The 12,256-nt window shown below is 54.3% G+C and overlaps 1 protein-coding gene across 1 annotated transcript; it reads right to left on the bottom strand.

Moving 5' to 3' along the window:
* Nucleotides 1-2,609: 2,609 nt before the first annotated feature.
* On the bottom strand, nucleotides 2,610-12,036 carry LOC127033661 (serine/threonine-protein kinase pim-1-like). The gene is made up of 6 exons (XM_050921750.1): nucleotides 11,955-12,036; nucleotides 11,361-11,467; nucleotides 11,068-11,118; nucleotides 5,927-6,293; nucleotides 3,752-3,928; nucleotides 2,610-2,767 (listed from the first exon to the last, which is right to left on the bottom strand). Exons 1-6 carry the CDS (start codon nucleotides 12,034-12,036, stop codon nucleotides 2,610-2,612), a joined length of 942 nt encoding a protein of 313 aa, XP_050777707.1.
* Nucleotides 12,037-12,256: the final 220 nt, after the last annotated feature.

Below are 12,256 nucleotides of genomic sequence, written 5' to 3'. Positions count from 1 at the left end.
GGGCCAAAAAGTTTGCCCACTCAAAAAAGTGGCTTTGCATTTTAATTTGATCTCATGCTACGCACTATATAGAAAGCCTGCGTTCGCTTGCAGCTTGCGTCCCCACTACTGCGGAACCATGTTACCATTGGTCCTCCACCGGTACCAAGATGTCGACACTGCTATTTTCTAGTGCAGAGGTCGGCAACCTTTCAGAAGTGCTGTGCTGAGTCTTCATTTATTCACTCTAATTTAAGGTTTCATGTGCCAGTCATACATTTTAACATTTTTAGAAGGTCTCATTCTATAAGTCTATAATATATAACTAAACAATTGTTGTATGTAAAGTAAATAAGGTTTTTAAAATGTTTAAGAAGTAAAATTAAATTAAAATGCAGAGCCCCCGGACCGGTGGCCAGGACCTGGCCAGTGTGAGTGCCACTGAAAATCAGCTCCCGTGCTGCCTTCGGCACCCACGCCATAGGTTGCCTACCCCTGTTCTAGGGTGTTCCCAGCTGCAGTGTAAACGTAACCAGTTAGGGGCCATTGACTTCCCAGGGCCTCAGCACATGTTTAAGTGTTTTCCTGAACCAGGCTCTTAGATTTAACTCCCAAGCTCAGTGAGGAGTTCTGCCTACCTGGCAAAGGGCCGGATTTGGTTCTCTGTGCTATTTGGATGTCATGTCTCCCTGACAGCATTTCCCTCCTACTGAGCTGGCTGGGCCGAGCAAGCAACATAAGCTGCAGCAGGAAGCATAGTGGCTATCATCACATTGGTCCCTCTGATCTTACTTGGCCTTTCTGTGGTGAGGTTTCTAAGAAGGGGAGTAGCACCTGAGCAGTGTTTACGGGAAGGAGGGAGAGCCCGCACGCAGTGGGGGAGCAGTTTTGCTGTGATACGGTAACTGCGCCCAGCTAAATTTCACTCACCGCGAGAGACTCATCTGATGCTATAAACGGGTGAGATGGACTTTCTCAAAACAAGGAGCTATAAAGTTTGTCTTGGTTTAGCATAAGAGCCTGTGGTTAAACGGAAACCACAACGCGAAGTAGGCCCCAGCCTCTGAAGATGTGGAGCTGAACTGTCTTGTTCCACCCACCACGGTGATGTTTGAAAAATGAACTCACTACTGCCTTTCCTCAAAGGAACCTGCAAAGACTGCACAGGGGGCTCTTTACAGGTGGGGAAACTGAGGCATAGAGCAGAAAATGACTTGGCCCAAGGCACATGACAAGGAAGTTGTGGTGCGGGAATAGAACTCCTATATCCTGCTGCTCATGCTAGTACTCCAGCCCCATCCTAGAAGTCTCCAGGCAACTCCAGCGCTCACTTGGTGGCAAGCAACTTGCTGGAGATTAGCAGCAGCAAATGGATAGTGCACCGAGAAGGTCAAATATTTCCCTGGGAGGCTCCAACAACAAGGTCTTAAAAAGAAATGCACTTTGCAAACAATGCTTGCAGTCACGCGCCATCTCTGAACATTAGACAGCCCTACACATGAACTAACGGCATCGGTTTTAGGCAACGCCATGAAGATTATAGCCAGGGGAGCGCGCTGTTCCATTCAGCCTGCAGGCAGGCAGCCTGAAACGAAACAGGGAAAGAATAGATCCTGGCTCCACCAGGGTAAAGCAGAGTTTTAAAGTTTGCATTAGATTCAGTGCTGCACAAGTCACTGTTCATACTGATAGGCAGTTGCCCGCAAGGTGTGGGCACTTTAGTCTAATGAGGGGAAGCCCAGCATGTTTATGCTGAAGAGTGTGGAAACGACCAAGGTCTCCTAACCTGGACCCCAACAGCCCCCATAGCTCTGGGCCAGTCCCAACCCGGCTGTAGATGGTGATAGTACTTAACGAATCAGACATCCGTAACAGGCAATTATTAACAATCCCTTCACGGATGTGAAGCATTAGTGTCTCCAGAGCCCACCCCACAGGATCCGTGTTACTGAAACACACTGTGCCCTGACACGGATGGTCAGCATCCGATGTGCCACGTCCATGGGTAACATACTGCAGCCCCAATGTAGCACTGATGTTTACTGCTTCTCCGCGCTGTCAAACTGACAGTTTTACTCCACCCGAAAGAGACAAGGTCTCAGGTTAAGTCAAGTGATTCATTTTTATTTAAAACTGCATATATAAAAAAACCACAACAGGATTTCTGAATTCCCCTTTACAATATTAACAAAACAAAAGTCTACTGGCAAGACCAGGGGCGGCTCTAGGAATTTTGCTGCCTCAAGCACAGCAGGCAGGCTGCCTCTGGCGGTTTGCCAATGGAGGGTCCGCTGGTCCCGCAGCTTCGGCGGACCTCCCGCAGGTGTCCTCTGAAGCTGCGGGACCAGCGGACCTTCCACAGGCGTGCCACCGAAGGCAGCCTGCCTGCCTCCCTTGCGGCGCTGGCAGAGCTCCCCCTGCGGCTTGCCACCCCAAGTACGTGCTTGGTGTGCTGGGGCCTGGAACTGCCCCTGGGCAAGACATCAAGTAAGGCAGGGCTTAACCTCCAGCCTCTCAGAAGAATCGCCAGTTAGCTGGCTTCTGGAATGAGATATGAATGTTCCCATGTAACAGGCAGGCAGCCACTGGGAAGAGTTTTCTCTTTCACACCCAATGGATGAGAGGAACTGCTATTCGCCAGACTCTGGAATTAGATTGTGCTGGTGCATCTCTGCTGTTTTCTGTGGCAAAGGGACGTCTTGCATCCATGAATGATTTAGAAGGTCTTCCAAGGATGGCCTCTCTGAAGGCCTCAAGTCCAGACACCATTTAATGAGGTGCTGGCACTCTGGGGAGAGAAAACAAGCAGTCAGTGAGAATGTGCTGCTGAGTAATGTCTGGGAAGCCTGCAAGCCTCCCTCTTTTACCACCTGCAAGTCTGCTTTGGGATCTGCCTTTCTTGCTTCACAGCACAGATGACCATGGCTGTGGCTAGGCCCTGGTCTCCACTAGGGGAGGGGGGGAATTGATCTAGGATACGCAACTGCTGTGTCTTTATGACGGTGAGTCGACAGCTGCCATCCCCCCATCGACTCCGCCTGCGCCTCTTGTGGTGTTGGAGTACAGGAGTCGACGGGAGCGCGCTCAGGGGTCAATTTATCACGTCTAGACTAGACACAATAAATCGACCGCCCCCCAGCTCGATCTCACAGCATCGATTCCAGCCGGAGTGTAGACCTGCCCTAGATGTGGTTTCTTAGTTACTTCCCGCATCCTAGTAAGTAGGTGAACCAGGTCCCATCTTTGGATGGAGACTCCAAAAATACACAAGGGACCAAATTAGCAGTGCAAGTCCATGAGCAGGCCATCCTACCCCGCCATTCATACGCAGGCTAATAGCAAAAATCAACTTTCCCTTCCCTGGTGAGATGATTAAACTGGAGAGCTATTCGGTTCATGCTGTTTTGTCATTTCCACTTTCTGTAAGACTGCTTCATCAGCCAGCGGCAGTAACCACATTAAAGACCCCAGCGAGTGGCAGGAGAGTCAAGTGCTGAAGTGAACGACAACAGTGAGCCCTGAAGCAGCTGTCTAAGGCAGGGAAGACAGCGGGATCCCCAGCATTTCCCCGGGATTCAATAGCATGAAACATCTCATTGAGTTCAAGACATGAAGGGACCACTAGATCACAGACTATGCCTTGCATGTCTTGTTGGTTGCATGAAGTGATGGTAAATGCACGTCTAAGTCATCATATTATCGCTCTGTCAGTGTGGCATTCAGGCTAAGCAGTTGTTCGCCCAGCTCTAACACTACAAAAGAGTGTGCTCACCTCGAGAGATGCGCCGCCGAAAGCAGACCCGGCCCTTAATAATCTCCTCATCATGTTCAAAGGGGAGAATCCCGCAGACCATGTCATACAGCAGGACCCCCAGAGACCAGACTGTGGCTGACGTGGCATGGTATTGGTGATTGAGGATCCATTCTGGGGGGCTGTACACTCTGGTCCCTGTAGAGGAGATCAGAGGAGCACGGTTAGCAGAAATATTTCATCTCTTACCCTAAGCAGAGCAACCAGTTATTAATGATTTGTTCAGGTGTTATCAGGATGACCAAGAGACCAAGTCAGGTACTTCAGCCCCCAATTTAGGTTGCAATATCTTAGCATTGTTTAACTTTCAGCCCAGTTTGATTGGGATTTAAACCCCTAGGTGCTTAGACTACAAATGAAGCAGAACCAAATGGAGAGCAAACAACCATGTTTTCCAGCTGCAATACAAGCCACAATAAGTAACAGGTTTCTTAAGGCCACCGTTATCCTGACTTCATCTCTGTCAATGTAACCATTTCTCAGTGAGGTAAAGAGAGAGGCAGGTTGCAGATGCTTCAGTCCATGGTGACCCAGTGCAGCCAGAGCATTCTGGGAGGGGCTGCGGCCTTGTCTACTGCACAACAAGGACCCCAGACAGCCTTACAGTCCTTTCTACATAAAAGGGTTTCCTTGCTTAACCCAAAGAAGGGCAGATATCTTGAAGAGTTTATTCCTTTTCTGGCACTGACTACTGTTGAGTCAGCCAGGGATAAAGCCTGCCTACTCCAGAGCTGGGGACAAAGGTTTGTTGTACAACTTCAAGGGAGTGGTTTTAGTTTGTACTGTTGTGCATGTGATAATTATGCTTGGAAGCCTGGTTTTGGCCTCTGCAGAGGCTTACGCCCTTTGCCTTTGTTGTATCTGATCTCTTCCCTTCTGGCAGGAAGAGGAGACTGAGGTCAGAGCTCCTAGTCTGGTTTCTGGCCACGTGACTGTTGTTTACAAACTTCGGGTTGTAAAAAGAAACCTGATGTTCCACCGGGGGCACCACTAGCTTGGGAAATTCTGCAGGAGATGGGTGGTTGGGAGGGGCAAACCCATCCCTTGTCATCAACCGTTACATAAAAAACAAAAAATGCAGCACCCATCCTGCAGGGCAGAAGCAGAACAAACCCTCAACAACAAACAGTGATCTGGTTTTTTGAAAGTCAACGGCCCTATCCTGAATCTGCCTTTCAAGTGCATCAGAAAGAATGCCTGCTGCTCTGTTTATTTGTCCCCCACGCAGATCCCTGCATCCCTGCTCCAATGTCAAACAGTCCTCCCTGGGTCTGGCTCCCCCCTCCCCAAAGATCTGACTCAGGTGCCTTTGGGGAGCAGAGGAAAGGGAGCCAGCTGTAAGCAGATCTCCCACCAATCCTATTTCACAACATTCATCCCATAACAAAACACAACTTTCCAATGAAATGAATAATTTAGCGAGATGGCGGAGACAGCAGCTTCTCCTCTTGATCCCCTACCCACATTGATGTCCATCCGTCCCCACAGAAAGAAACTGCACAAGAGCCCTCTTCTTTATCCTTGGGAGGAGGGGACTTCCCCTCCCCTGCATTCTAGCTGGTAGATTAGGGTAGGATCCAACACCTGAGCAGCCATGGCTGCAGAGAGGTTTCACTCAATCTTTCCCTATCTAGGAGGTGAGGCAGATCCTGTTTGCACCACCCCTGGAGGGTGGAATACCAGCCAGACCCCTGGTGAAATGCTACAGATGTCATGGACCTAGAGAAAACCAAATCACTGGAACCAGAGCCCAACTTTCTCCTCTTATTGCTCACTGGGACTCCAGAGATTGATGCTTGTGAGTTCACACCCGGTTTCTGCCATGTGCCCCCACCCCCAGCCCCTGCATGACATGGGCAGCTACCACCGGTTAACACCCAACAAAAGAGCAAACACATTTGTAAAATGCTTTTTAGATATAAGGCAGGGAGGAAAGCCCCAAAGGTATCAAAGCTGCACATCACACAAGAGTATATTTAGCAAATGAGAATGGCAGGGGCAGGAGGGAACAAACTGTTCCCTGGCTGGGAAGTTACTGAACATTTACAGGCAGAGAACAACTCATTTCAAAGACGAATTTCCCTGGATTCCGTCCCTATGCAGATAAAATAGAAGGGGATGGAAATAGACACTCACCATCAAAATCAGTGTACACTGTGTCCTTGAGTAATGTCCCAGACCCAAAATCTATGAGTTTCAGTTCCCGGCTGTTCAGATCAACCAGGATGTTCTCATCTTTGATATCCCGGTGCAATACCCCACAGCTATGACAGTGCTGAACCGCCTCCACAACCTGGCGGAAAAAGCTGCGGGCCTGCTCCTCGGGGAGAGCACCCCGCTCCGTGATGAAGTCAAACAGGTCCTGCACAGGATCCGGTCGCTCCAAAACTAAGACAAAGCTGTCCGGTCTCTCAAACCAGTCCAAGAGCGGAATGATTCCCCGGAAGCCTGAGCCCACTTTCTTCAGGAGCAGGATCTCCATGGGCACTCTGCTCCCGCAAGGCTTCAGAGAGAGAGAAAGGAGAGCTCCATCAGAGGCAGGCAAATCGACCCACAAAGTCAAGAGCTACTGTGATGAAGTGGGACTGGTTTTAAAGTTCCCTCTGAATACTGTGGGGGGGGGGCTCAGCTCTGGCCGACCCTCTGTCACCTGGCAACTAATGGCCAGGCCCTTCCTCCCCGCAGACTATGGATGCCATTGAGCACCCACGACCTAAAGGGGGGCAGGAAATTGGAAGAGCCTGGTGTAACTCTTCGCCCATGAAGAGGGGGATGCTGGGGCATCCCTGGGAACGTGCGTAGGTTTGATCTTCCCCAGGGCACTGGCTAAAGTGACCCCACTCAGTTCGGTCTCGAAGGGGGGAGAGGTGTGATGAAGTGGGATTGATTTTAAGGTTCTCTCTGATTACTGTGGGGGGGCTCAGCTCTGGCCGACCCTCTGTCACCTGGCAACTAATGGCCAGGCCCTTCCCCCCTGCCACGGGATGTTAAAGGTGTTGGAGACAGAGATATCAGGTGACCTCCTGGCCTGGGAAAGAGACACAGCTCAGAAAGAAGGGGCTGGAGGGGGTTTGGGAGTTTTTGGAAGCTGATTGGAAAATGGAGGGGAGCCCCGAGGAGGCTCGGGCCTCCCAGCGGGGCTGTGGCCTCCCTGGGGCCCCAGATGGACCTAACTAAGGGGGGGTCTTGTGGTCTGTACTAGCAAGACCTGTTCTGGACTGTGTTCCTGTCATCAAATAAACCTCTGTTTTACTGGCTGGCTGAGAGTCACGTCTGACTGCAAAGTGGGGGTGCAGGGCCCTGTGGCTTCCGCAGGACCCTGCCCGGGTGGACTCGCTGGGGGAAGCACACGGAGGGGCACCTGCTGAATGCTACGTGTGAGCTTCCTGCCCTAAAGACAGTCTGCTCCAAGGGAGAGGAGTCTCCTCAAAGTCCTGACTGGCTTTGTGGGGAGCAGTTCCAGAGCATTGCCCGGGGACTCCGTGACAACTGGTGGCAGGGGTGGGATCTACTGCACCCCGTGGACAGCGCTTCTTGCAGTAAGTGACTGGGGAGCAGTAAAACGAAGGGGATTGACGGGGACCAGGCATGCCGAAGATTCAGAGAGAGACAGTTTTAGGGGACGATTAACCCTTGGGAGTGTGTGACCAGAGAGAAGGCTCTCGCAGGAACAGGGTCCCCTGGGGGATCGCAGCGAGCAGTCCTACGGGCGGAGGAGTCTGCCACTCGACCCTGGCAGAGAGGTGATGACCTCAAGGACTGGCAAGCTTGGGGTCTCCCTGGAAACCATGAGGAGCGGTGAGCACCCAGGCCTGCGAGTGGCCAGCAGGAAGATGTATGCCAAGCGCCTTAAGGGCGACCTGGTGGAACTGTGCAAGCAGAGGGGGCTGTGCAGGGAGAGGCTCACCAAAGACCAGCTGATTGCCCAGCTGGAGTAGGGAGATCGCTTGAATGAACTGATCCCTGTCTCTGAGGGAAGCAGCCTGGAAGATGCAGCGCAGGCACCTGTGTCTGTCCCCGCTGGGAGTGGTCAGCCGGCGGCTTTGGGCTTCCCGAGACCCCCTCTTCCTATGCCTAGGGGAAGGGCAGGGAGGAGCCCAGCGAATACCAAGGGCGCTGTGACACCCCCAGCCAGCAGGGGATCCTCCCGGCAAAGCTCACCCCCCAGCAGGGGATAATCCCGGCGACGCTCGGCATCCGTGGAGCAGAAGTGGCTGAAGTGAGAGAGAGAGCTAAAAATGAGAGAGCTGGAGGATCGTGAGAAACAGAGGCAGCATGAGGAGAGACAAAGACAATGGGAGCTGGAGGAAAAAGAGAGACAGAGGGAACATGAAGAATGACAGCATCAGCATGAGCTGGAACTGGTGAGGCTGAGGAGCAGCGGGCCCCCGACTGCGGTGAGCGAGGGGGGGCCCAGGATGGCGCAGAGCTTTGATAAGTGCATCCTGGCCCAGCGTAAGGAGGGGGAGGACATGGGTGACTTCCTGGATGCTTTTGAGACGGCCTGCGAGCTGCACCAGGTAGATCCTGCGGACAGGCTCCGGGTTCTCACCCCCTTACTAGACCCCAAGGCCGTGGCATTGTACCACCAGCTGGGAGAGGAGGAGAAAGGGAACTACAAACTATTCAAGCAGGAGTTTGGGCTGACTCCTGAGATGTACCGTGAGAGGTTCCGGAGTCAGGATAAAACCCCTGAGGTCTCATATCTGCAGCTAGCCGTCTGCATGGAGGGATACGCCAGCAAGTGGGCAGATGGGGCCCAGACGAAGGGGGACCTGGTTAAACTGCTGGTACTGGAGCAACTGTATGAGCGGTGCCCATCCGACCTGAGGCTGTGGTTGAGGGACCAAAAGCCAGAGAACCCGCGACGTGCAGGGCAGTTGGCCGATGAGTTTGTGAAGAGCCGGTCGGGGGGGTGGCAGGGAGGAGTCCCAAAGGAACAGGCCCACCGCGATGCAGAAAGAGAGTGATCCTGGGACCTCCCATAAGGAAAACGTGGAGAACCCCCTCCCAAGGGGAACATCCGGCATCAGGGCCAACCGACCAGCTCGAGGGGACCAGTGGGACATGGGCTGCTATCACTGTGGCCAAAGAGGCCACAAACAGACCCAGTTCCCCAGGCTCAGGTACAGACCAAGCAACTGAACCCACAGAGGGTTAACTGGGTAGCGGCCCAGCTGCACAAGGGGCAGGTTTCCCAGGAAACGGGGGCTGGCAGCTTATCAACTGTTCAGGAGGGAGGAGGCCCCAGGCCACCTCCTCCACAGAGCTGGATGCTCCGGACATCAGGTTCTTCGTTTACAGGGTGGGCACTGGGCTGTCCCTGCAGAGCGAGTGCTTTGTTGCCCTGGAGGTGGATGGGAGGAAGGTCTATGGATACTGGGACCTGGGCGCTAAGGTAACACTGGCCCGGCCCGAGGTGGTAGCTCCAGATCAGGTGATGCCCAACATCCTATCCGACCCTGATGGGGGTGGGTGGGACCTCATTCAAGGTTCCTGTGGCAAGAGTACACTTGAAATGGGGGGACAAAGAGGGCTCCAAGAAAGTAGGAATGCACCTCCATTTACCCACTGAGGTGTTAATGGGGGGGGACATGGAGAACTGGCCAAGCAATCCCCAGGGTGCCCTGGTCATGACCTGTAGCCCAAGCCTGCATGGGACACTGTGCCCTGACCTCGGGAAGGGTACCTTGCCCGAGGAGCAGAACCCTGCCCTGGTGGGGAGGGAATGCCCAGAGACATAGCTCAAGGAGGCTGCAGCTTCAGACCCAGCCGGTGAGAGAGAGCAGGTCCCCATTGCTGCCCCAGCTGCTGAGTTCCAGGCTGAGTTGCAGAAAGATCCCTCCTTGTGGAAGATAAGGGCCCTGGCCGACCTCAGTGTGGTACAGACCATGGGAGGAAGTGGCTGGAAAAAGTTCCTGTGCGAGAAGGGGTTCCTGTACTGAGAATGGGCTCCCCCAGGGAAAATGGAGTCGGGGGGGATCAGGAGGCAGCTGGTGGTACCCCGGAAGTACTGCCGCCAGCTGCTGTGCCGGGCCCATGACATCCCCCTCTCAGGGCAGCAGGGAATCTGGCGTACCCAGCAGAGGCTGCTACGCAACTTTTACTGGCCTGGGGTCTTTACTCATGTCTGGCAGCACTGCCGCTCCTGTGACCCCTGCCGGAAGGGTGGGGAAGGCCCGAGACAAGGGGAAAATGGCTGTAGGTCCCTTGCCCAGCACAGAGGAGCCTTTCCAGAGGGGGGCCAGGGTCAAAAGGGGTGGCTCTGAACCAAGAGAGCCCGAATCACAGCCCCTCAGACTGGAACGCAGGGAGAAGACCTCAGCCCAGTTTGAACCCCAGGAGTATTAGGGTGGGGAAAGGACATGAGCCACATAAGCCTTCCCACCTGCAGACTACGGGTGCCATCGAGCACCCGCAACCTAAAGGGGAGCAGGAAACTGGAAGGGCCTGGTGTAACTCTTCCCCCATGAGGGGGGGGGGGGACGCTGGGGCATCCATGGGAATGTAGGTAGGTTCGAATTTCCCCAGGTCACTGGCTGAAGTGACCCCGCTCAGTTCAGTCTCGAAGGGGGGAGAGGTGTGATGAAGTGGGACAGGTTTTAAGGTTCCCTCTGATTACTGTGGGGGGGCTCAGCTCTGGCCGACCCTCTGTCACCTGGCAACTAATGGCCAGGCCCTTCCCCCCTGCCAGGGGATGCTAAAGGTGTTGGAGACAGAGAGATCAGGTGACCTCCTGGCCCGGGAAAGAGAAACAGCCCAGAGAGGAGGGGCTTGAGGGGGGTTGGGAGTTTTTGGAAGCTGATTGGAAAATGGAGGGGAGCCCCAAGGAGGCTCGAGCCTCCCAGCGGGGCTGTGGCCTCCCTGGGGCCCCAGACAGACCTAACTAAGGGGGGGTCTTGTGGTCTGTACTGGCAAGACCCGTTTTGGACTGTGTTCCTGTCATCTAATAAACCTCTGTGTTACTGGCTGGCTGAGAGTCACGTCTGACTGCAAAGTGGGGGAGCAGGACCCTGTGGCTTCCCCAGGACCCTGCCTGGGCGGACTCGCTGGGGGAAGCACATGGAGGGGCACCTGCTGAATGCTCCGTGTGAGCTTCCTGCCCTAAAGTCTGCTCCAAGGGAGAGGAGGCTCCCCAAAGTCCTGACTGGCTTTGTGGGGAGCATTTCCAGAGCATCGCCCGGGGACTCCGTGACAGCTGCCTATGACACCTTCACTACAGAGCCAAGACCATGCAATGCAGAGCCACAGCAGATATCCCTGCCCAAGACACTTACCAGCTCTCCCCAGTCAGAAACCCAGTCCCGGTCCACATGCTTGATGGCTACCTAGGACACAACCAGAGCCAGCCAGACAATCAGAATCGAGTCAGGCAACCCCAGAAAGAGGGGAGGTAAACAAGGGACCAGTGAAGAGGAGGCAAGATGGTGGCTATGCCAGGGCAAAGCAAAGGAGATGTAACGGGGTAAGGGACGGGTCTCTCACCAAAGGTGGAGCTCTATAGAGCAGCATGCATGGGGAGCGGGCTTCAGAGGTGGGGTGGGGGGGTCCCTGTCCAGGTTCTACTCACCGGGGCGCTGTCCGACAGGCGGGTGCCCGAGTAGACAGAACCAAAGCCACCCTTGCCCAGCAGCGGGCCCACCTGGTACAGCTTCTCCAGCGGCTCCTTCTCCTTCCCTGCAGGCAGAGAGGCGCAGACACCAGGATCAGACCCAGCTGCATCCTGAAAAGACCAGGCCAACTCTCCAAACCAGGCCAGACCCTCATTCCTCCTCAGAACGACTCCTAACCCCCCAAAACCAGAACAGACCCACATCTCTCCCCAAGCCAAACCGGAGCAGACCCCCATCCCTCCTCAGAACGACCCCCCACACCCCAAAACCGGACCAGACCCACATCGCTCCCCAAGCCAAACCGGAGCAGACCCCCATCCCTCCTCAGAACAAGCCCCACCCCCCCAAACCGGACCAGAACCACATCCCTCCCCCAAACCAGATCAGACTTCCTTGCAACCCAAACTGAATCAGACTCCTCTATGAGCCTCTCCAATGCCTAGCAGGACAGGGCGCCTCTCAAACTGATCCTGGCCTGTTCCGGGCCCCCCCACTGCAGACCCCCACCCCTGCGGTCCATCCAAACCAAACTGAACCCAACTGAGCCTCACCTGGCTGTAGCTTGGCCGGGTGCAGTTCCCCATCGGACCCGGAGCACAGGTTGGCCAGCGAGTTGGTCTTGGAGAGCAGCATCCCCACTCTGTCCCCTTACTCCAGGACTTTCCTTTCAATAGAGAAACACTGGTAATTCTATCATAGCGTCCAGTACCAGGTGACTTGGTGTCACGGAGTGTGGGGGAGTCACGGCCCTGCACCCCCCTTCCTGTGATTCTCTGAGACTCTCAGCCAGCCAGTAAAACAGGTTTATTAGATGACAGGAAGATGGTCTAAAACAGAGCTTGTGGATACAGGA

The sequence above is a fragment of the Gopherus flavomarginatus genome, chromosome 13, assembly GCF_025201925.1.
Source record: "Gopherus flavomarginatus isolate rGopFla2 chromosome 13, rGopFla2.mat.asm, whole genome shotgun sequence".
Classification (NCBI taxonomy): Eukaryota; Metazoa; Chordata; order Testudines; family Testudinidae; genus Gopherus; species Gopherus flavomarginatus.
Note: the sequence above shows the minus strand (reverse complement) of the source record. Positions and strands in the feature narration are given on the sequence as shown.

Bases quoted from the DNA above. Each gene is read 5' to 3' on its own strand.
- LOC127033661 (XM_050921750.1), bottom strand. From the start codon at position 12,036: ATGCTGCTCTCCAAGACCAACTCGCTGGCCAACCTGTGCTCCGGGTCC. The intron at 11,119-11,360 runs GTGAGTAGAACC...GTTGTGTCCTAG, and splicing joins GCCTGTCGGACAGCGCCCCG to GTAGCCATCAAGCATGTGGA. The intron at 6,294-11,067 runs GTAAGTGTCTTG...CTCTCTCTGAAG, and splicing joins TTTCTGACTGGGGAGAGCTG to CCTTGCGGGAGCAGAGTGCC.